The 25481-nt window shown below is 41.6% G+C and overlaps 2 protein-coding genes across 6 annotated transcripts in view; one reads left to right on the top strand and one right to left on the bottom strand.

Moving 5' to 3' along the window:
- The window catches only part of NLN (neurolysin), a 106505-nt gene extending 91358 nt beyond the window's left edge, over positions 1–15147 (bottom strand). For 2 of the 3 annotated variants that reach the window (XM_010367711.2, XM_010367712.2), the window contains exon 1: positions 14934–15147. In XM_010367711.2, coding sequence (XP_010366013.1) covers positions 14934–14974 — 41 coding nt within the window. In that variant the 5' untranslated portion in view covers positions 14975–15147. The remainder of the gene's footprint in view (positions 1–14933) is intronic. The other variant, XM_030927476.1, reaches the window with a different exon arrangement.
- A 51-nt stretch (positions 15148–15198) lies between these two features.
- Positions 15199–25481, top strand: part of SGTB (small glutamine rich tetratricopeptide repeat containing beta) — a 57539-nt gene continuing 47256 nt past the window's right edge. The window contains exons 1-3 of one of the 3 annotated variants that reach the window (XM_030927477.1): positions 15222–15407; positions 15762–16070; positions 16514–16635. In XM_030927477.1, the coding sequence (XP_030783337.1) occupies positions 16536–16635 (100 nt within the window). In that variant the 5' untranslated portion in view covers positions 15222–15407; positions 15762–16070; positions 16514–16535. Of the gene's footprint in view, positions 15408–15590; positions 16071–16513; positions 16636–25481 lie in introns of those variants that run through there. The other 2 variants (XM_010367710.2, XM_030927478.1) reach the window with 2 other exon arrangements.

Genomic DNA, 25481 nt, shown 5'->3' with positions numbered 1-25481 from the left:
GTTGGAGATTGCTTGAGGTCCACTCCAGACCCTGTTTGGCTGGGTATCAGCAGCAGAGGTTGCAGCAGATAGAATATTGCTGAACAGCAAGTGTACCTGTCTGATTCTTCCTTTGGAAGCTTCCTCTCAGGGGTGTACTCCACCCTGTGAGGTGTGGGGTGTCAGACTGCCCCTAGTGGGGGATGTCTCCCAGTTAGGCTACTCAGGGGTCAGGGACCCACTTGAGCAGGCAGTCTGTCCGTTCTCAGATCTCAACCTCCGTGTTGGGAGATCCACTGCTCTCTTCAAAGCTGTCAGACAGAGTCGTTCGTGTCTGCTCAGGCCTCTGCTGCTTCCCCTGTTGTTTTTTTAGCTGTGCCCTGCCCCCAGAGGTGGAGTCTATAGAGACAGGCAGGTTTCCTTGAGCTGCTGTGAGCTCCACCCAGTTCGAGCTTCCCAGCCGCTTTGTTTACCTACTTAAGCCTCAGCAATGGCGGGTGCCCCTCCCCCAGCCTCGCTGCTGCCTTGCGGTTAGATCGCTGCAGACTGCTGTGTTAGCAATGAGGGAGGATCCGTGGGCGTGGGACCCTCCCGGCCAGGTGAGGGATATATTCTTCTGGTGTGCCCATTTGCTTAAAGCACGGTATTGGGGTGGGAGTTACCCGATTTTCCAGGTGTTGTGTGTCTCAGTTCCCCTGGCTAGGAAAAGGGATTCCCTTCCCCCTTGCGCTTCCCAGGTGGGGCGATGACTCGCCCTGCTTCAGCTCTCGCTGGTCAGGCTGCAGCAGCTGACCAGCACCGATTGTCCGGCACTCCCTAGTGAGATGACCCCAGTACCTCAGTTGAAAATGCAGAAATCACTGGTCTTCTGTGTCGCTTGCGCTGGGAGTTGGAGACTGGAGCTGTTCCTATTCGGCCATCTTGCCCCGCCCCCTTCATGACAATTTTTGATGTTTTTCCTTTGCCCTTACTGCCAAAAATCTCATAATGAAATTCCAGATACAATTAAAGCAAGTAGACTGATCCTAAGGTTTCTTTGAATTTTTTGCCTGACATTCTTTGCTCTTTACATTATTTCATATATATGTGTATACATATATATGTACACACACACATATATACACACACACACATATATATATTGTTTATGTAAGCAGTCACAAATTAATTTTGGTAAAAAAGGGAGTATAAATGTGAGCAAATAATACCAACCTAAGTGTCTTGCAAATAGAATCTAAGTTTTCTTTATATATCTATCCTCATAATATTTAGTACTGTTTCTTATATATAGTATTCAGTTATTATTTATGCCATGAGTGAATGATTATTTGAAGCTTATATATAAGCTCCTTACATGGTTTCAATCAGCTATATTCCACTACACACCATTTCTATAACTTTACAATTTTTCAGTTCACTGAAAACATTTTTGACGAGCAGTTATACACCTTACTGAGTATCTTTGGGCCCCTTCTGCCATTCTGAGAAAGTTTTTCATGGTTTTACTTCCCTTCAGCTACTTCCCTGCAGTTAGTAAAGCATAGAACTTATGGCACAGAGTGCTAGATTTACTATGGCAGGTATGAGATGCATTCCAGGATATGAATTTACTGTTGTGGCTTCTTTGGGTTCTACAGGGTACTTTATCCAACAGGTAGGGCAACCTGCATATCATTACTTTCTTGGTCTGACCAAGTATGTCTACTCCTCTAAGGATTATGTCCATCCCAGTGACACTGTACTCCCCAGTCCCAAGTAACTCCCAAGTCATCCATGTCCAGAGTCTGACTTCTGTGCCTGAGCTGATACCAGGCCTACCCATGGGAAGCTTGCCTTCTGTTCTTCCAGCTTGGCTGCTTCTGACCCAGTGTTTTGGAGATTAGCACCTCCTTCAATTTTTTTCATATCCAGGCCAACATATTCAGAAGAGCTTTGCTCCCAGAGTATTCATTAATAGGGGATTAATCGATAGATCTAACAAGTGACTGTCTGAATGTTCCCAGTCATGACAAGGAATCAAAGTCATGCCTTTTTTTTTTTTCTTTTCTTTTTTAAAGACACGGTCTCACTGTGTTGCCCAGGCTGACCACAGGTGCATGCCAGCATGCCTGGCTAATTTTTTTGTTTGTTTTTTGGTAGAGACGGGGGTCTCACTTTGTTGCCCAGGCTGGTCTTGAACCCCTGGGCTCAAGGAATCCTCCTGTCTCAGCCTCCCAAAGTGTTGGGATTACAGGTGTGAGCCACCATGCTTGGCTTTTCATATATGCCTTTTAATATATGGCTTCTCCTCTGTCTCATATCGTAATACATACTTAACATTCTTGTGTATTTCCTGGTTAAGTATAGCCCCGACAGTCAGTTTGTATCGCATATTACACAACTCCGTAACTCTGTTTTTTTTTTTTTTTCTGAGACAGGGTCGACAGGGTCTCGCTCTGACAAACAGGGTGGAGTGCAGCGGTATGAACATGACTCAGTGCAGGCTTGACCTCCCGGGCTCAAGCAATTTTCCCACCTCAGCTTTACAAGTAGCTAGGACTACAGGGGCATGCTACCACGCCCTGCTAATTTTTGTAATTTTTGTAGAGATGGGGCTTTGCCATGTTGCCCAAGCTGAACTTGGGCTCCTGAGCTAAAGTGATCCGCCCACCTTAGCCTCCCAAAGTGCTGGGATTACAGGAGTGAACCACTGTGCCCAGCTAACTCTGTAATTTTTTGATAATACAACTAGGTCTACTTTTTTCTGTAAATAACTTTGGTATAAAACATCTAAATCTAAACTGCCTTACCTAACACATAGACATAGACAACCGGGTTTTTGCATGAAGAAATCTGCAACCAGCTACTTCATATAGTGCTTGAAATATCTACTTTTGGCCAGGCATGGTGGCTCACGCCTGTAATCCCAGCACTTTGGGAGGCTGAGGCGGGCGGTTCACTTTAGCTCAGGAGCCCAAGTCCAGCTTGGGCAACATGGTGAAACCCCGTGTCTACTAAAAATACAAAAAATTAGCCGGGCGTGGTGGCGGGCGCCCGTAGTCCCAGCTACTCGAGAGGCTGAGGCAGGACAATGGCGTGAATCTGGGAGGCAGAGCTTGCAGTGAGCCGAGATCACACCACTGCACTCCAGCCTAGGCGACAGAATGAGACTCCATTTCAAAAAAAAAAAAAAAAAGAAATATCTACTTTCTACTGAAAGTTATACCTGCAATTGTATCAAAATGCAAAACCTAGGCCTATACTCCCTAGATATCAATAGTGAACACTGAATTTTCAGTTATTATCACTAATGACATATTTTCATTCATCCATTCAATGAATATATTTATTTAGTATCCCTTATGTAATGACCATGTTAAGTAGTGGAGGTACAGAAATGAAAAACAAAAAAATAGGCTGCTGATTTCAGAAAACTTGTCAACGAGTGGTGAAGACAAACACCATTTATAATAACGTTTATACTATGGAAGTATTAATACAGGATTCAGCGGGAAAGAATTTAGTAGGGGTCTGGTAACTTCACCCTCAGAAAGTACAAAGCTAAGATGATGTTACTATTTAGAGATTTATAAGTTTAGAGATTTATTAGTTTACTTTTTAACCCCCTTCGAGTGAGGGGATAAACCCATGAGGGCGGGAGTAGTTTCTGTCTTATCCATAGCTGTGTTTCCAGAGTTTAGTTCAGTGGCTTGTACAGATTAAACACAGATTAAATATACATTTTTTTTTGGAGACAGTCTCCCTCTGTCGCATAGGCTGGACAGAGTCTCCCTCCATCCCATAGGCTGTAGTGCAGCAGCATCATTATGGCTTGCTGAAGCGTCGACCTCCCAGCCTCAAGCAATCCTCCCACCTCAGCCTTCTGAGTAGCTGGGTCCACAGGTGAATGCCACTACGCCCAGCTAATTTTTTTTTTTAATGTTTTATAGATACAGGGTGTTCCTGTATTGCCCAGGTTGGTGTCAAACTTCTGGGCTCAAGTAATGCTCTTGCCTCAGCCTCCCAAAGTGTTAAGATTACAGGTGTGAGCCACCATGACTAGTCATATTTTTTGAATATTGGAAAACAAATGAACAATATCTAAAATATATAAATATTGTAGAACGTAAATTCAGTATGAAAAAGATAACCCAATAGGAAAATGGGCAAAAGACATGAACAGGCATAAAATACAAATGGCAAAGAAACATGAAAACATGTTCAAACTCATTAGTAACACAGCAATATGTATAAAAGCCAAGTAATGCCATTTTACAGTCATTGGGTTGGCAAAAGGCCTGACAACACCAAGAGTTGCTAAGGACAGTGGATCAATGGCTACTCATGAATACTATATGGAGAGAAGGAAGTAAATTAGTATAACCACTTTGGAAAAAGAATTGGGCATTATTTGGTAAAATTGAGAATGTACATCCTACAACCTAGTAATTTTTCTCTTAAATTCATAGTCACACATATGTATCAGGAGACATTATAAGAATATTCATAGCAATATTGTTTATAATATCAAGAAAATGGAAGCCCAAATATTCACTGACAAAATAAATAGTATATTTTTGGAATAGTCACACAAGGAAATATCTTACAAGAGTAAAAATGAACCACATCCATGTGAAACTAGTTTCATCATGCAAAACTAAATCATGTTATTTAGGGAAATACACATTTGTGGTAATGTCTATAAAGAAAAGCAAGAGGACAGTGATTACAAAATTCAAGATTGTGGTTATCTCTGGTATGAGGAAAGGGATATGGTGGAGAGTGGCACTCGAGGAACTTCAAAGGTACTAGAAATGTCATTTTATATATAGATACATTTTTCATACTAGAAACATTTTATATATGGACACATTTTTCATCCTTTTAATCACATTTATTCACATGGCAGCAGGAAGGAGAAGTGCTGAGCAAAGAGGAAAAAGCCCCTTATAAAACCATCAGATCTTGTGAGAACTCACTGTATCATGAGAACTGCATGGGGATAACTGCCCCATGATTCAATTACCTCCCACCAGGTCCCTCCCATGACACACGGGGAATATGGGAACTACAATTCAAGGTAAGATTTTGGTGTGGACACAGCCAAACCCTATCACTTATAAGATAAAAAAGTGGCTGACTGTGAGACTTCAGGAGCTGTCCAATTGGTAGTTGGAATCTAATATCATTCATCTACTTCTTTTTTAAATATACAATTTGTGGTTCCCTATTTTGTATCTTGGCAGAGAAGCTATGAAACCTTAAAAAGAATTTCTATGAGAATAAAAATAACATACAGATGTATAAATCTCAATGTTAGATTGGTTAGATCTATGTAGCCCTGAGAGTATGGACATTATACATTGTAGCAAGCAGGCTTCATCAAGCTGTGATTATTTCAGTCACTACAACTCCACCTGAGATGTGAGGCAGAAATAGAATTTTCCTTTCGGTGTTGACCACAAATGGGATTAAATATTAAAGATACCAGCAAAGTATGGCTGGGAAATATGAGGACTTCCTCCTGAATGCCAAACAGGAAGCACAGACAATCTCAGAGTGGGTAGGATGGGGCAGAGTCTTTCTAATGTAAGCTATGGTGAATGAGAAATCCAAATTTCATAAGCTGAACTTCCTTTCATATTTCTTGCAGTTTCGGTGTTGATTTCCTTTTTGTTTCACTCAATAATTTGAAGAAGTCTTTTTTAAAAAGTCAGCCCTCATGATAGATAAAGGGTTTAAGTGTGGAAAATGGAACATAAAAGTACTAGAAGAAAATGTAGATGCTGGGTGTGGTGGCTCATGCCTGTAATCCCAGCACTTTAGGAGGCTGAGGTGGAAGGATTGCTTGAGCCCAGGAGTTTGAGAGCAGCCTGGGCAACACAGCGAAACCCTTTCTCTACACAAAATACAAAAATTAGCCAGGTGTGACTCACACCTGTAGTCCCAGCTACTTGGAAGGCTGAGGTGGGAGGACTGCTTGAGACTGGGAGGCAGAGGTTACAGAGATGAGATTGTTCCACTGTACTCCAGCCTGGGTGACAGAGCTAGACTCTGTCTTAAAAAAAAAAAAAGAAAATGTAGATGATGTTTAAAATGTATAATCTTGGGGTAGAGGACTTTCTAGGAATGAGACCAAAGGCAGAGGTCGTAAAGGAAAGACTGATATTTCTGATTATATAAAAATTTAAAATTTTGTAGAGAAAAAGCAAAAAAGCAAAAAGCAACAATAATCCACCCCAAAAGTTCAAAGACCAAAAATAACTGAAACATCTATGAGGGGCTCTTACAAATTAATAATTCTAATTTTAAAACTCCCAAAATAAAACTAGGCAATTCACACAAGTAAAAACAGTAACTAGTATTTCTCGAGATTTTATTAAGTGCCAATATGGTAGACTGATGACTAAAATGGCCTCAATTTTCCACCTGCTATGTGTCTATGTCTCTTAACAATGTGAGTTTGCTGTTCTACCCATTAAGAGTCTGTTTCCCCACTTCTCGAATCTGGGCTAGCCTTGTGACTTGCTTTGACCAGTAGAATGTGGCAGAGCTGATGAGGTTCTAGTTCCAACTGCCTTCCACTCTTTCATGGAACCCTGCCACTGCCATGAGAACAAGCCAGAGGTAGCTTCCTGGAGGATGAGAGGTCACAGGAAAGACGGCCAAATAGCCCCAGCTGTGGTCATCCTACATCACCAAACATGTGGCAGAGGACAGCAAAGAGCTGCCTACACAACCCATGGCTGACTGAAGGAGCATGAATGAGTTAAAAACAGAAAAACTGCCCAGCCAAAATCTAGATTTGCCAGCAAAAATAAACATTGATCACTGTACTCCACTGAAATTCAGTTTGTTATACAGCATTTTTGTAGTAATAGGAACGGATATAACCAGGCAATGTTCAAAGTGTTCTATATTTATGTTTCAATCTTAAAAGGTGAGTACAGGCCAGGCACGGTGGCTCACACCTGTAATCCCAGCACTTTGGGAGGCGGAGGCAGGTGGGTCACTTAAGGTCAAGAGTTCAAGTCCAGCCTGACCAACATGGTGAACCCGTTTCTACAAAAATACAAAAATTAGCTGGGCATGATGGTGGGTGCCTGTAATCCCAGCTACTCGGGAGGCTGAGGTGAGAGAATCGCTTGAACCCAGGAGGAGGAGGTTGCTGAGATTGGGCCATTGCACTCTAGCCCAAGCAACAGAGTGAGACTCTGTCTAAAAACAAAAAAACACACACAAAAAAAAAAAAAAAGAAAAGAAAAGAAAAAAAGGGTGAGTACAATTTTTCCCTCTCTCATCTCATCTCCTACTTACTTGCCTGACATTTATTCCATGCTAGTCACAATGGTCCCTTTACTTTCTCAAAAACACCAGGCATAGCCCTGCTTTCAGAGCCTTAGTATGTGCTGTTTCTCCTGCTTAGAATGACCTGCCTCAGGTATTCACATAGCACAACTGCTCACTTCTCTTAGATCATTACTCAAGTATTAATATCACTTTCTTAGCCTTTCCTGTTGACTCTACAATTTCCTTCCTATCGGTATTGAGCATTCCCCTTTCTCGTTTTACTTTTGCTCTGAAACGCATTTTCCCATCTAACTTACTATATACTTTCCTTAGTTGTATCTCCCACTGGAATGTAAGTTCCATTAATGCAAAGATTTTTGTCTGCTTTGTTCATTGCTGTACCCCCAGACCTAGAATACTGTTTCGCATATAATAGACAATAAATATTTGGTGAATGAAGAAATCATCCAATCAATTCCCAATTTACTGAGGAGGAAACAGATACGGAGAACTTAAGTATTCTTGCCTAAGATCACAGTGCTAGTCAGTGGCAGAACCAGCATTCAAACCCTGGCAAGCTGTTTCCACATTTATACAGTCGACTCTATGATGCTACATGCACTTCGTAATGCGCAGCTTGGCATTTACATACATACTCAATACACATCAATTTCCTTGGTTCTTTATATCTTTAATTTAGGTGGTTCTCCCCAAGGAAGTCCTGTGCTTTGTCTTAACCAAAGAGGTGATAATGTTTAACTTTGAGAAAGAACCAGGTTGTTTCTGACCAAAAAAACCACAGTTAAAGGACAACCAAAAATGAAAGAAGTCAATCCTCGGCTGAGCACAGTGGCTCACGCCTTTAATCTCAGCACTTTGGGAGGCTGAGGCGGGCGAATCATGAGATCAGGAGTTCGAGACCAGCCTGGCCAACATGGTAAAACCCCGTCTCTACTAAAAATACAAGAAATTAGCTGGGCGTGGTGGCAGGCGCCTGTAATCCCAGCTACTTGGGAGGCTGAGGCAGAAGAATTGCTTGAACCTGGGAGGCCGAGGTTGCAGTGACCCGAGATCATGCCACTGCACTCCAGCCAGGGCGACAGTGTGAGACTCCGTCTCAAAAAAGAAAAAGAAAAAAGAAATCCTCTTTTATAACCAAATCCATTTGTACAAATAATCTCAATCTATTTCTTGATACTTTAACTTAAAACCCTTTTTTTAATCAGATTTTTTTTTCTCAGTACTGTTCTCTTAACATTTTGGAGATTATGCCTACTGGTTTTAGAGGAATAATTTCAATTTTATTTAATTACGCTCAGACATGTAAATATTGTTAAGTTTATTAATAACTGTAATTTAGGCCAGGCCCAGTAGCTCATGCCTATAATCCCAGCACTCTGGAAGGTTGAGGCAGGTAGATCACTTGAGCCCAGGAATTAGAGACCAACTTGGGCAACATAGTGAAGCCCTGTCTCTATAAGAAATACAAAAATTAGCCGGGTGTGGTGGCACACACTTGTAGTCCCAGCTACTTGGGAGGCTGAAGTGGGAGGACTGCTTGAGCCCGGGAGGTTGAGGCTGCAGTGAGCCATGATTACGCGACTGCACTCCAGCCTGGGCAACCAAGTGAGACCCTGTCTCAAACAAACAAAAACACCAAGAAAACTGTAATTGAATTTGTCTGACTTTCTAAGATTTTCCATATAAATAAATTTTCACATCAGAAAACAAATAACGTTTTGGTTTCCACATCACAAGTCCTGAATTTTTGTTTAGGAATCACTGAATAAACCTTCCAAAAATGTATGAAAATACAAATTATAGTAAGAGAAATTTCCACTTATCAAACTGGTAAGGATAAAAAAACATCAAAATGCTCAGTGTTGGTAACAGTATAGGAAATTAGCATTTACTTACTCACTTGGTAAGATTATAGTTTGGGAGAAAGTTTTTAAAACAGAGTAAGATGATAAGTAGACCTGAAAGGTATGCATGCCCTTTGATGTACAAATTCAATTCGTAAGAATTTATACTAAGAAAATAATTAAGGATTTGGAAAAGGACAGTAGGAATGTTTATCCAAGCACTATTACTCATTGCAAGAAGTTGGGAATAGTTGACATGTCTAAAGGTATGTATTAATCAAATTGCATATATCCCCAAAGGGAATATATTATAGCTATTTATATTTTAGAGGATGTTTGTATAATATTAAAAATTATAAAAGAATAACAACATCCTATTTGTAAAAAGAAAGTCTGTTCATAGAAGAAACGTTGAAGGCTGTTAAGAATTGGCTGTTCTAGATGGGTGGATTATGTACGTATTTAATATTTTCTTTTGCTTGTCATTACTTGCTAAGTTTTCAATAATGAACATGCATTGCTGTCATCATTTATTTATTTATTTTTGAGACAAGAGTTTCACTGTTGTTGCCCAGGCTGGAGTGCAATGGCACGATCTCTGCTCACTGCAACCTCCGCCTCCTGGGTTCAAGCGATTCTTGTGCCTCAGCCTCTCAAGTAGCTGAGATTACAGGCATGCACCACCACGCCCAGCTAATTTTGTATTTTTAGTAGAGATGGGGTTTCTCCATGTTGGTCAGGCTGGTCTCGAACTCCCGACCTCAGGTGATCCACCTGCTTCGGCCTCCCAAAGTGCTGGGATTACTGGCGTCAGCCACTGTGCCTGGCCCGCTGTCATCATTTAAAAAAACCAAGCTGTGTTTTTTAGGCCAGGTGCAGTGGCTCACACCTGTAATCCCAGAACTTTAGGAGGCCGAGGTGGGATCACTTGAGGTCAGGAGTTCAAGACCAGCCAGGCCAACATAGTGAAACACCACCTCTACTAAACATACAAAAAATTAGCCAGGTGTGGTTGTGGACACCTGTAATCCCAGCCATTTGGGAGCCTGAGGCAGGATAATCGCTTGAATCTGGTAGGCAGAGGTTGCAGTGAGCCGAGATCGTGCCACTGTATTCCAGCCTGGGCAACAGAGTGAGACTCTGTCTCAAAAAAACAAAAACCAAAAGACAAATCAAGCTGTCTTTTCTAATTGAAAGAGGAAGCGAGGCTATTACAGCTTTTTCGGCTAAATATTGTTGAGTCAACCTTCTTGTTTGTTTCTTTGACCATGTCACTCATCCCTCATATTCTATAATATACATTAGGTTTTGCTTCGGTCACATGCTATGCAATCTCACTGAGGTAGGAGGAGGAATTCTCCTGGTTTGCTATGGCAATATAGAGTTTTTTGTTTTGTTTTGTTTTGTTTTTAAAGCCTTAGCTATTATTTAGTCAAGCCCTCTTCATTTTACAATATAAGGAACCTGGGGCCGGGCGCGGTGGCTCAAGCCTGTAATCCCAGCACTTTGGGAGGCCGAGACGGGCAGATCACGAGGTCAGGAGATCAAGACCATCCTGGCTAACACGGTGAAACCCCGTCTCTACTAAAAAAAATACAAAAAACTAGCCGGGTGAGGTAGCGGGCGCCTGTAGTCCCAGCTACTCGGGCGACAGAGCGAGACTCCGTCTCAAAAAAAAAAAAAAAAAAGGGAACCTGGGCCAGGCATGATGGCACACACCTGTAATCCCAGCACTTTTAGAGGTTGAGATGGGAGGATCATTTGTGGCCAGGAATTCTAGACCAGCTTTGGCAACATAGTAAGATCCTATCTCTACAAACAATTTTTTAAAATTAGCTGGATATGGTGGTGAGCACCTGTAGTCCCAGCTACTCAGGAGGCTGAGGCAGGGAGGATTGTTTGAAACTAGAGTTTGAGACTGCAGTGAGCCATGATCATGCCTCACTGCACTTCAGCCTGGATGACAGTGAGACCTTGTCTCTAAAATACATACTATGTAACATACATACATACATACATGCACTCATACATATGTAACTTGAAAGAAGTCCAAGGGAATGAGTGATTTTTTTAAGGTCACAAAGTGAATTGAACAGCAACTATAATCCAAACTCCAGATTCTCAGTCCACTTATTCCCAAGAAATTGGCTGAACACCCCCATTAATGATCCTGGCTGCCCACCTGGCCTTGGGCAGCGGGTATAGCAGCTCTGACAACAAGAAAACCCAAAGGAAACTATAAGTCAGTTAGGCAAAAGCCTAGTCACTCCATAACACTAAAATGAACTCTCAAGTGTCAGAGGAAACAGGAAAAACAGGAAAACACAGGGATCCTCCGTGTTGTCTAATATGAACTCTTTTGGAAGATACTGATTTTGAAACAGAGTCGATTCTGTGATAAAGTACAGAAGCCCTGGGTTAAGGACTACTGTATATGATGATTAACTGTGAGATATGCCCTTATATAACAAAATAGTTAATGTATTTATGGTAGCTTCTAACAAGGTAATAATTTTTGGCTATTAGTTTATTTATTTTCTTCCATGCATAAACAAAGAATCTAATACAACATAGCAACAGCTCTCAAAATGTAGTCCACAAACCTTAAAGGTAGAGGTGTGGGGAGGGGTTCCTGACACCCTTTCAAGGAGTCTGTGAGGTTAAAAATCTTTTGCAACAATACTAAGACATTATTTCTCCTTTTTACTTTGTGAACATTTGCACTGATGGTGAAAAGCAATGGTGGATAACATTGCTGGTACTTCAGGACAAATTGAGTCAACAGCACCAAACTGTACTAGTAGCTGTATTTTTCATTGCTATGCACTCAGGCTAAAAATAATGTCAATTTCATTTTAGAATATCCTTAATGAAATGGTAAAAAGCATGAATTTTTATTAAATCTCTACCCTTGAGTTACATGTGACCAAGTACGCACAAACCATTTCTGCTGTGTACCTGAGTATAAGGGTTGTCCTGTGGATTTGGTTGCCCAAATCAAAAGCACTTTTGCAATTGGTTGAACTGTGAGCTGAAATAGCTTTTTTTCATGGAACACCATTTTTACCAGAAAAAAACCTACTGACAGACAAACCAGGGTTATTCAGACTTAAGCATGTAGCAGAAATTCTGTCAAAAATGTAACAAAGTGAGACTGTCACTTCAAGTAAAACAACTGACAGTTTGTGTTGCCAATGATACAATTCTAGCTTTCAAGTGAAAACCAGCATTTTGGAAAATCCTATCTGCCACTGTGAGCTTGACAGCTTCCCAATACTTGAAGACTTTTCTGATGAAATGGGAAGACATTAAGGAAAGTGATTGTTTCATACTGTATAATGAAATATGTCAACATTAGGAAGAACTGTATAACACAGTGAACCACTAAAATTTCCGAAGGACTTATGCTTAATGTTTAAAATATCAGGCATCGATCCAACATCCATTCAAAGTGTAAGGTACACCAATGGTTATTAACGTAACAGTGTAAAAAAAGTACATTGATATAGTTTCAGATTCCACTTTGTAACTAACCTTTAAAAAGCTACCATTTGTCAAACTTTGATGTGATATCAAAGAATATCCATGATTATCTTTAAAAAGCTATTAAAATATTCTTCTTTCCAACTTCACGTGACTGGGAGGTGGCATTTTCTTCATCTTAAACCAAAATGAAACAGTGCAGCAGCTTAAATGCAGAGGCAGACATAAGAATCCAGTTACCTTCTATTATGTCACACATTAGTTTTGCAAAAATGCAAAACAATGCCACTCCTAGGATAACTGTTATTAAAACCAGAAAATAAGCGCTGATGATGATGTGGAGAAATTGGAATCCTTGTGTACTGCCAATGGGAATGTAAAAATGGCACAGCCACTGAAGAAAAACAGTATGGTTTCAAAAACTAAACATAGTACTATCCTATGACTCAGCAATTTTCACTTCTAGGTACATATGGTATCCCAAAGAATTAAAAGCAGGGATTCAGACAGACATGTGCACATTAACGATCATAGTAGTAGTATTCACAGTAGCCAAAAGGTGGAAGCAACCCAAATGTCCAGACAAATGGATAAACAAAATGTGATATATACATACAATGAAATATTATTCAGTTTTAAAAAGGAAATCCTGACACATGCTTCAATATGAATAAACCTTAAAAACACTTACTAAATAAACCAGACTCAAAAGGACAAGTATTGCATAATTCCACTTATATAAGGGACCTGAAATAGTCAAATTCATAAAGAGAAAATAATGGTTAACCAGGGCTTTGGGGAGGAAGTAATGGGCAGTTATTATGTAATAGGTACAGGATTTCAGTTTGGGATGATGACAAAGTTCTGGAGATGGACAGTGGTGTTGGCTGTACCTCCCAATTGCACACTTTAAATTGTACACTTAAAAATTATTAAAATGGTAAATTTTGTTATATCTTACCACAATTTTAAAAAGAAAACCCCACAATGTTACTCTTCTCACTGATGGGGTGGGTTGGTTTGGAAAATAGTTATTTTTCATTAAAATCATTATTTATGCATGTAGCCTACTTATCACTGTTTTGTAAATTAACAAATACTTACAATTTTTCCAGCTTTAATGTCTAATATGGTTAATATAAACATATATACCATACAAACAGAAGCTCTTAGGTCCACGGTAATTTTTGAAAGGTAAAGGGGCCCTGAGAAGAAAAAGTTTGCGAACTGCTCTTATATGAAGATTTATTTCCTCTTCTCACACCTGCATTATATGAAGATCTTCATTTCTTGGTATAACTTCATTTGACAGTTATATCGATTGCAGCCTGGAGACTAGCAAAAAATGACAGGCTGAAGGATCACAAATCATCACATTAACTCTTTGCAATTACCACTGTCGCCTGCCTGCTCCCTAACTCTACGGACTGAGCAACACAAAGCTCCATCCATTCAGAGGAGTGGCAATGTGCAAAAGGGAACTGTAGAAAGCTTAAATGCTGACATGTTACAAAATAGTTTTGTTGACAGCTAGCAAGAAGCGCACATTTTCTTTTTTCTGTTGAATCTTCATTTGGATTTACAGTTCTGGGCAGATTTGGAAACGGGGATGGTGGCGGCATTGTTTCCGAAAACCAGCGCATTCGTGCAAAGAATCTAATTCCCTCACCATCTTGCTACTGGTCTGTTGCAGTGGGGTGTGGTTAGAGGGCTAGGAAGCAATCCAAAACAGCAGCTCAGGCTGCCCAAGGCCGTGTACAAGCGATCATTTTCTCCATTTTGGGCCAGGTCAATTTGCACCGGCAAGAGGCAGAATGTTTGTTTTATGGGGAGGAGGAAAATAAAAAAGGAAGTTAGAGAGCATGGACGGAAATAAGCACCACCACCAAAGAGGTTTCATCTCGGGTGGATGTTAAACGATTAGAATGCTAATAATGGGCGCAAGGAGCAAACAAAATTGTTCTGAGTCCACAGCTGCGGCACTTTTAATGACAGGTGTGCAGTTCTGCATTGGGGTTGAAAGTGAAATGATTTTCTTATCCAAACTATTTGCATTCATTTTGGGCCGCGTCTGTGACCAGCCTCGCTGACTGCGGCTGAGGCAGTCCCAAACAAAGGGGAATGGACGTCCTCCCGAGGGAGCGGAGGCGGGAAAGGTGGCTCCAGGTGGCCGCGCCAGGTGTGCCCCAGGGGTCCACCTTGCAAGCCGAGGGGAGGGTGCGTCCCAGGAGCGTCGGAGAGGCGCGGTCGGGAAGGGTTGGTTCCAGGCTCCAGGCACCACACGGCGAAAGACCCCGCCCTGCCCACGGCCAAGGTTAACCCGCGCGCTGGAGGTACCTGCGGAGGCTTCGCACAGCCAAAAGGCACCGGGCGATCATGGGAGCGTTGAGAGCCTGGCGGCGGTGGGCGCGTGGTCCTTCAGCGTGGCGCCACAAGGCGCTCCACAGCGCCTGGGCGCCCGGGAGTCGCGAGCCGGCCTAGCCGCAGAGGCCACAGTGGCTAACGGGCCAGCGCCCTCCCACGTGCGGCAGCTCCACGCCGGCGCCTACCAGCCCCGCCCCGCGCCGTGCCCCGCCCCAGCCCGCGCGTCCGGCCCCGCCCCAGGGGCGGTGCAGGCCAGACCCTGCCGCCGGAGCTAGAGCACAGCCGGGTGGGCTCTGGGGTTGGCGGCCTGGGGGCCGGGGAAGTTTGCACCGCCGCGCCCAGTGCTGCGATCCTGAGCCGGGCTTCAGCCCCGAGGACTAGGGGTCGGGCGGGCCGGCCTACGGAACCCCGCGGGCCAGCAGCCGTCGTCTCGCGTCCTCCTGCTTGGTAAGGGGGCTTCTGTCTGGCGAGGGTGCGCCTCCCGCCGCCCCGGACCGAGGCCCGCACTGGCACTCGCTGCACACCGGGCAGGGCCGAGGCGAGGCGGGGTGCCCGAGGGAGGACGGGAGGGAGGGGTAGCTCGATGCGCTCTGGGGAGAGGAAGGGGAGAAGCCTGGACGAGGCTGGGCATCTCTTTCCCTCTTCGCACCCCCTTTTCCCCCCTTTCTGTTTTTACCTTCTGCCCTGGGGCCTTATTTATTGCTTGTGACCCGGTGGCCTAGAGGCTGACATCGCCTTTAAAATAACTACACAAATAATAAACATTATAGCGGCGGGTACCACACCCTGGCTTTGAATTAGGGAACCTGGGGAACAGATGGATGATGCGATTTAGTGGAAATCAGCCATGAATGCCGGCTGGCCCTGCGCCACTGTTTGGATGCGATAGTATTCCATGTGAATGAACATGACCGGGAGCTTCCAGCTTGTCCACGAGAGCACAGCCTCTGCAGGGAGCGCCGGTCGACTTGTAGTATCCATCGACTTGGGCAGCGATTTCCTGACATGTCTGCTGATTAAATAGAAATGCCATTTTTATTAAGAACGACACCAGTTGAACAACCTTTCGCGAATGTGTTTCCTCGTCAAATAACTCTCAACCTACAAAAAGTAGGTAGTATACATTATTAATACTTTTTTTAGGTCCCATGAGATAGAGGAAGATGCTTGGTTATAGATCAGCTTTTAGTCAGCAGTATGAAAGCCTCTCAACTTAGTACTGAGGCCTTTAGGGGATTTCTATATGGTTAGATACTCAGTGACAATCTAAGCTTATGCTGTACTTGTTTTGAAGACATTTTTACTTATTCCAAGATTTAACATACTCTTATACCACTGGGTATTAATGAAAATATGTAATAAATTACCTTCACAATACTTTGTGCTCTCCTGACTCTTAAAAAAAAAAAAAAAAAAGATGAAAGGTCATACAGTTTTGTGTTTTGTTTTTACCTTTAATACAGTTTATAACCCGTATCATCTTTGTAATTTATGACTTTTCTGACTGATTCTTCAGAATAACTTAGTTCAGTGTTTTCATTTTTCTTATCAAGGAAAAGTGTTTAAGCTTCTAAAATGTCATCTATCAAGCACCTGGTTTATGCAGTTATTCGTTTCTTACGGGAACAAAGTCAGATGGACACTTACACCTCGGATGAACAAGAAAGTTTGGAAGGTATGCATCTGCTCTTTGTGTTCATTTATATTATAATTATAAACGAGGACTAAAATAGCTGTAAGCCCAACTTGATGATCTATTGTAACAAAAATCAGAATTTTCTTTGATCTTTCAAGGAGAGGCCTGACTATAAGGTTATCGTATTTCCATTTTCTGAAGCTTGTTTTATTTAACAACAAATTAAGAGGACTATTGTTCATTTATTGAACAAATACTATACGTCGGAAGTATGCTGTTCACATTATAGGCAATGTTTTCTTCACAGCAACTGTTATGTTAGTATTATCCCCATTTAACAAGTGAGAAAATGAAACTAGGGCCAGACTTGGTAGCTCATGCCTGTAATCCCAGCACTTTGGGAGGCCGAGGCTGGTGGATCATTTGAGGTCAGGAGTTCGAGACCAGGCTGGGCAACATGGCAAAACCCTGTCTCTACTAAAAATACAAAAAGTAGCCAGGTGTGGTGGCACTTGCCTGTAGTCCCAGCTACTCGGGAGGCTGAGACGGGAGGATGACTTGAACCCAGAAGGCAGAGGCTGCGGTAAGCTGAGATTACATCATTGCACTCCAGCCTGGGCCATGAGGGAGATCCTGTCTCAAAAAAAAAAGAAAAAGAAAATGAAACCAAATAGCATAACCAGATAACACAGCTGATATGTGATAAAGCTGAGATTTAAAGCCTAGTTAATACTCTGAAGATCTTGTTGTCTGCATTTCCTAATAGGAAAGCATCCAGTTTAGAAATAATATATAAAATACCTAAGTCATTTTAATAGCACTATGTAAAAGTCTAATAATTATACCACTAGTAAGATCTGACCAGTGCCTAATTTGGAACTTGAAATGAGAGCATTTCACCTGTGTTTTACATTAACTTTAATATTGGCTTCAGTAATCTGTAAAGTTGAACAGGACGTAGGTGATGGCATCGTGTGTTTCCTCGACACCATCTTTGTTCTTCGTGTTTATGTGTTACAAAATTTAAATTCAGTACAACCATAACAAGGTAGAATTCGGAAGATGGGCTTGTGGATGTTCAGTGAATCTGGTGTCCCTGTGGCCTAAAGTCTTTTATTTATTTATTTATTTATTTTTTGAGACAGAGTCTGTCTGGCTCTGTCACCCAGGCTGGAGTGTAGTGGCACGATCTCGGCTCACTGCAACCTCCACCTCCTGGGCTCAAGTGATCCTCCCACCTCAGCCTCCCAAGTAGCTTGGACTTCAGGAGTACACTACCATGCCTGGCTAAGTTTTTTTATTTTTATTTTGTAGAGGCAGGGTTTAGCCATGTTGCCCAGGCTGGTCTCAAACTCCTGGGCTCAAGTGATCCACTCACCTTGGCCTCCCAAAGTCCTGGAATTACAGGCATGAGCCAGCCCTCCCAGCCCTAAAGTCTTAATTATTGCAGTAAGAGTGCATTTGGAAGAACTTAATAAATAATAGTATAGTTTAAATTTCCCATCTTGAAACTGCTTCTATAATTTCAACAAGCGCTTCCCTGTGAATATGCTTTTAGGAGGTGGAGATGAAAATTGGGCATTTGCTCTAAATCTGCTTGCAGTCTGGTTAGATGATGTCTTTCCAGGTGGCAGTGAGAGGAGCAGGTGATGCACAGTTGGAGAACATTGCCATCAGTCCATTTAATATTAAGGTCTTTTTGTTCTCCTTGATGATTAGACTATGTGAAGATAAAGTTGATTGGTTATCTAAGGAGAATGTTAGTTATGATTGCTCTGTAGCAAACAGATAAATGCAGTCATTTAAGAAAAGATGTTTCTTTTCTAATCAAAGGCAGCATAAAAGTTTTAAGGGCCAGAAAGAAAATTGAGGGTTTTTTTTTTTTAAAAACCAAGATGTTATGTCCTATTTTTAGGATGGTATTCAGCCAAAAATATGTGCCTTCAGCTGTTTGTTATATATGGCAGTCAGAAAGGGTGCCAATTGTTTTTGACTGACCCCTATTTTTGACTCTGTGAGTCTAATTTAATTGAACATGAAATCATGTGGAGGTGTCTGCCCACCTTCTAGACATTTTTAAAAGCCCTGGGAAAGAAGCCTCAGTTCTGATACCAGCTTTACCACTACTGTGAGGCTGATGTATCATCAGCTTTGTCTTGCCATCAGATTATGTCACCTACTCCTCAATTGTCATCTACTGACATTTGCTTCGTTCCTTGACTAATTGTGGTTCCTGCTCACTGTCACTCTCTCTAGCACTACTCCTATTTAGTTCTTGGCAATTGCAATATACTGATAGATGATTATTTTGGTTCCCTGGCTCTCAGTTCTTGACCTCGTCCAGTGATCTCAAACACTTGATCATATTCTAGATCAGTGGTTCTCAACTCGGGGGTGATTTTGCAGTATCTGGATACATTCTGATTGTCACAACTGGGTGAGGGGGGTGGCTAGTATTACTGGCATCTAGTGAGTAGGTAGAGGCCATGGATGCTGCTAATGCACAGGACAACCCTTCACAAGAAGAAATTACCTGATCCAAAAGGTCAGTATGTAGAGATTGAGAAAGCCTTCCCTAGACCTAATCATTACCAGAGTTGCATTCCTCCCCTAATCTCTGTCCAAAACATTTCACTTCCTGACTACTATTGCCTATCCTTCCAAGCTCACTCCCTCTAGAATCCCTACTCCAGCTATTCTTTGACCCAACCAATACCTCCAGTCTGTTCATCCCTCACCTTTTCCCACACCTCTTGTTACTCATCTTAAATTCCATGGTTGATAATTACAGTTATTCCCTCGTAACTCTTTCCCTTTCTTGTAAAGCCCAACTTTGTTTAAATCCAGCTCTCCACCTACTCTGTGCCCACCTACTCACACCCACTCATGTATATAGATGGAGCAAAACACACAACTTTGCTGACTAGTCCCACTTGAAATTCATGGCTCTGAACTTCAAGCAGCCCTTTAATGCTGTCAGGCAATCACACTCTCTGTTCCAAGTTCATTCGTCCATTTATTTTCCTAGATGACCATTTTAACACTTTCTCATATCTTCTCAAACCCTCAAACCTCTTTCACTGTCCTCACTTTTAGTTGGTTACCTTGCTTTCTACTCCACCAAGAAAACTGAAATAATAAGAAAATAGCTGGGTATGACAGCACTCACATACTCGGCCTGCCTGCCTGTTTGCCGAGCTATTACCATAGGTGGACTATTTGCGTTCCTTTCTAAATGGAACCCCTCTACTGGTATACTAGATCCCATCCTGTCTCACCTACTCCAGGATATCACTTTAGTTATTTTTTTTTATCTTATAAAATTTTCATACTCTACTGGATCATTTCCATCATAATATAAACTTACCATTATTCTCCCTTCTTCAAAAAAGCAAAAATAAACAGCAAATAATTATTTTACCATACTACCCCCAACCCATTACTGCTTAATTGTATGTCTCCCTTTGCAGCAAAACCATTTGAAAGAATTGTCTATGCTTGCTTTCTCCAAACCCTCTCCTTCTATTCTTCTTAAACCCATTCTGATTAAGCCTTTGCCTCTCTCTCTCAATCTATACCACTCTCGTCAAGGTCATTAATGATTTCTGTGCTGTTTAATTTAATGGTCAGTTCTCAGCTTTCATCTGAGTTATTAGCTGTCATTGATAATGTTGATGGTCATTTCCTCACTGCCCCCACCCCCACCCCCAGTGTATTTTATTTAGTTTCCAGGATACCTCATACTTTCTTGGCTTTCTTATCTCATTGTTTGCTTCTTTTCTGTCCCCTTTGCTGGTTCCTCTTCTTTTCCCTGACCTGGCGTACCCAGGATCCGCTGCTTGATCCTCTTGTCTTCATTATCGATACCCATTTCTTTGGTGATATCATTCAGCTTCTTAGCCTTAAATACCCCATATCTATATGCTATTTCCCAAATTTATGCCCTCAGCTCAGACCTTTCTCCTGAAGGTCTTCTTATATATCCAAGTACCAACTAGATATCTCCACTTGCATGTCTAATAGGCATCCCAAATTTAACATTGCCAAAACCGAACTTCTGATTCCCCCACCCAAAATCTGTTCTATGTGCAATTTCCCTATCTCTGTTGATGGCAGCTTCATCTTTTCTGTTGCTCAGGCCAGAAACTTGGGTATCATTCTGGACTCTTCTCTTTCTCAAATACTCTGTAACTAACCATTCAATAAATTCTGTCAGCTACACTTTCAAAATATGTCTAGAGTTTGACATCTCTTATCATCTCCACTGATATCACCTCTGGATAGAACTAACTATTTCTTGGTTGTTTTAGTGTGGCAGCCTCTAACTGGTCTCTCTGCTTCTCTTCTTGCCCCTCCATTGGCTGTTGCAAACACAGGCATCAGGGATCTTTACGAACAAAGTATGTCAGTTTCTATCATTTATCTACTCAAAACGTGACTTAAGTAACATGACTCCTCATGTTACTTAGTCATTGTTTAAAGGATCTATATAATTTGACTTCTGTGACATATTTTTCACCTCCTCCTCCCCTTTCTCATTTGGCTTCAGCCATATTAGCTTTCTCTTTATAAATGTACCATATCCTCTTGCCTATGGGCTTTTGATCTGTCTGGTTCCTCTGCCTGGAATGGTCTTCACAGATAATGGTAACACTCCCATCTCCTTCAAGTCTTTTTCAAATCTCTTTTCTCAGTAATGCCTACTTTGAACTCTCTGTTAAGCCTTCAGCTGTGGGCCAGGTGTGGTGGCTCACACCTGTAATCCCAGCACTTTGAGAGGCCAAGGCGGGCAGATCACCTGAGGTCGGGAGTTTGAGACCAGCCTGGCTAACATGGTGAAACTCCATTTCTACTAAAAATACAAAAATTAGCCAGGCGTGGTGGCACACGTCTGTAATCCCAGCTACTCAGGAGGCTGAGGCAGGAGAATAGCTTGAACCCGGGAGGCACAAGTTACAGTGAGGCAAGACTGCGCCACTGCACTCCAGCCTGGGCAACAGAGTGAGACTCTATCTCAAAAAAACAAACAACAACAACAAAACCCTGCAACTGCTTTTCTGCTCAACTGCCCACACTCTCCATCCTCCTTACCCTTTACTACCTGTTTATTGTTTATGGTCCACCTCTCCATCGCCTACTAGGAAGTAAACCCCAAGAGGTTAGGGATCTTTTCTGTTTTATTCACTGATATGTTGAAAGTGTCTAGAAAAATGCTTGACACATGATAGGTGCTTAATAAATATTTGTTGAATTGAATCCAATGGTCTTGGGCATTTGCCTTAGTTGGTTTGGATCTTAGTTTCTAAGTCTATTTGGTAGACATACTTGCCTCCTCGCAGCCAATATATTTGTGAAGAGAATCTGAATCAGTGAATGGCAGGTACATAGCATGTGAAAACTTTTGAATTAAGTGTTATACAGATGGGATGTGGTATTACTGAATAGAATTCTTCACTCACCTTTCTCTATCAGTACCAGACTATTTTTGTTTGGTGTTACAGTGGAACAGTAAGTATATATAGTATTTCTTTAGATTTTGTGACTTATTCCTGAATGTCTATTATTTTAAATAGGAATAAATAGGAATAGGTTCTTCTAAAAGGAAGATCAAATGTCATAATCTCTGTTTGATAAATGAGAATCTTGAGGTAAATGTAAGTTAAATTGTTGTACCCAGGTTATTTAATTTTTTCAGCCTGGATCAATAAGGATAATGAGACAGTCCTGAGTTCCAAGGCTGTGGTTAGCTTTGTTCACTAAATCATATGCCTTTCTAAGTATGTGTTATTGTTGAACACTATACATTTTGGCAACTAGGTTTACTTATCAAAATAGAATTGCGTTTAGGAAAAAAAAAAAAAAGCCACTTCCTTTAGGGATACTTAATTGTATCTAGTATGTGCCAGATCTGTGATGTGAGGTTAGTGGCAGCAGAGATAAAGAAGGTGGACTGGACTGCCTTAAGAACATGGGGCATAAAATCCCTCAGAGTTATCACATGGACTTTCACCTGTCAGTGTTTAGCTCTGAAGTTCCATAATTTAGTGTTTTGCTAGGGGCTTGGTTGGGTACTGTCCATCTTTTACAAGGCTGTAAATTAATTTTTTTTTGGTGGGGAGGCAGATAAACACTCTCTTCCACAGATTTGATTGTTTTTATTTCCTCCAAATTCAAATGTGACTTTCACTGCAAAGAAGGCAGTAGATTAAGTTGATTGAGCGTCTACCTTTGCCAGACCCTGTTAAAGGGGTCTGGCAAATAAAGACAAGATGTAGGCCCTGCTAGGGATAAAAGACTTTAAGGAAAACAAGATGTAGACTGTTTAATATGGGAAGACAAACATTTAAGTGCAATAATACAGTGTGATAAGTACAATAATGGAAACATGTACAAGCCGCATGGCAAAGTATAGGAAATGACCAATCTGATCAAAAAGACAGGATGTTTATCAAGAATAAATATATACATATACATACTTTTTTTTTTTTTTTTTTTTGAGATGGAGTCTTGCTCTGTTGCCCAGGCTGGAGTGCAACGGCACGATCTCAGCTCACCACAACCTCCGCCTCCCAGGTTTAAGTGATTCTCCTGCCTCAGCCTCCCGAGTAGCTGGGATTACAGGCGCCCGCCACCATGCCTGGCTAATTGTTTTTTGTATTTTTAGTAGAGACGGGGTTTCACCATGTTGGTCAGTCTGATCTTGAGCTCCTGACCTCAGGTAATCCACCCTCCTTGGCCTCCCAAAGTGCTGGGATTAGAGACATGAGTCACTGTGCCTGGCCACATACATTATTATTATTATTATTACTACTGTTATTATTTTAAATAGCAGTCTTCGTGGCAATGAGAGCCTATTTTCTTGTGGCCCAGTGTTTTAAGTGCAAGTACAACTGCTTGGTAGGAATAGAAAGGGAGAGAATAGGGATGGGTCAACAGTAGTAGGGCTTGGTAGGAATAGAAAGGGAGAGAATAGGGATGGGTAAACAGTAGTAGGGCTTGGTAGGAATAGAAAGGGAGAGAATAGGGATGGGTAAACAGTAGATTATTTTGTATCTAAAAGACCCTTTGACTTTTTATCATTGGTAATTTAGTTTCTTATTAAATCCCTCTCTAAGGAGAATTGTTCTGTGATTACTGAAAGTAATAGTGTTTCTTTTATGACAGAGGTAATTTCCCCAGGACTGCAGTTCATACATAATGTATCTTTTAAAAGTCACATACAAGTATAAGGGAACCTACTCCACACTGTCTGGAAATACACTGGGCATTTTGGGTACATTCTCATCTCATTGAGCCAGGAGTGAATTCCTTTCCAAAGGTGAGCACTGTCAGGATGAGAATCTGCTTCCCTTCCCCTCAAAGGGTAATTGTAAAGAGGACAGGATATATGCTATCCGCTATTAACTACCTGCTCCCATTTTCTCGAATCCCAAGTTTTCTCTCTAATTCATTCTCAATGTTCCTGCCAGACTTTTAGTTCTAAACATAATTTAGTTATGTTACTCTCCTTTACTAATTTATTCAATGGCTCTCCATTTGCTCATTTCTTGAAGTCTAAATCTTTTTAAAAATGCCATTTCAGGTGGCTTGTCATCTACACACACTTCTTTTGTTTTTTGAAGACAGAGTCTCACTCTGTCGCCCAGGCTAGAGTGCAGTGGGGTGATCTCGGCTTACTGCAACCACTGCCTCCTGGGTTCAAGCAATTCCCATGCCTCAGCCTCCCGAGTAGTTGGGATTACAGGGGCATGCAACCACGTCTGACTAATTTTTATGTTTTTAGTGGAGATGGGGTTTCACTATGGTGGCCAGGCTGGTCATGAATTCCTGACCTCGGGTGATCTGCCTTCCTCAGCCTCCCAAAGTGCTGGGATTACAGACGTGAGCCACCAAACCTGGCCTCTAATGACAGACTTCAAACATAATCCCTCACCATGTCTTTCCATCCACTGTATACCCTAGCCATACCAACCATTTATTTTGCATACAGTAAAAATAGACAAGGCCCCTATCACCATTTAACATGCTTTATATTTTGCTTATATATGTTGTCTTCCTTTATTAAAGTATAAGCTTTATCATGTAGACAGTGATTTTTTTCTGTTAGGTTTATTACTGCTTCTCTACCACCTTAGACCAGTGCCTTACACATAGTAGGCACTTGGCAAATTTGCATGGATGAATGAATTTTTAAAATCTATCTTCACATGAGTATACCAGGATTAATATTAAGTGCTTCTTCCTATGTGCTAGGGACTATGTTCTGTTACTATTAGTGTTTTTAATTAATGGAGAATTTGGTTTCTCACATGTTTTTAAAAAAAGAGAATATTTTAGGTTTGTAGTGAGAGTACTTTTTTTGTTTTGTTTTTGTTTTTGTTTTTTTGAGATGGGGTCTCAGCCCAGGCTAGAGTGTAGTAGTGAGATCTTGGCTCACTGTAACCTCCTCTTCCCAGGCTCAAGCAATCCTCCTACCTCAGCCTCCCGAGTAGCTGGGACCATAGGTGTGCGCCACCATGCCTGGCCAATGTTTTGTATTTTTGGTAAAGATGGGATTTCTCCATGTTGCCCAGGCTGGCCTTGAATTCCTGAGTTCAGGCAATCCACTCTCACTGGCCTCCCAAAGTGCTGGGATTACAGGCGTAACCCACCACACTTGGCTAAGTTGTTGTTATTAATGACTTGCTCTTTCTTTCTGGTAGCCTTCAACAAGAATATGATGTAATACATATATAGAAAAATTATATTCTAGACAACATTTTTCCTTAAGTGAGGAATAAGAAATCAAGTTGTTGCCAGGTGTGGTGGCTCATGCCTATAATCCCAGCACTTTGGGAGGCCGAGGTAGGATGATCACTTGAGCCCAGGAGTTTGAGACCAGCCTG

Source organism: Rhinopithecus roxellana, chromosome 3, assembly GCF_007565055.1.
Source record: "Rhinopithecus roxellana isolate Shanxi Qingling chromosome 3, ASM756505v1, whole genome shotgun sequence".
Taxonomy (NCBI): Eukaryota; Metazoa; Chordata; class Mammalia; order Primates; family Cercopithecidae; genus Rhinopithecus; species Rhinopithecus roxellana.
The sequence above is the reverse complement of the archived record's forward strand: the minus strand, read 5'-3'. Positions and strand labels throughout refer to the sequence as shown.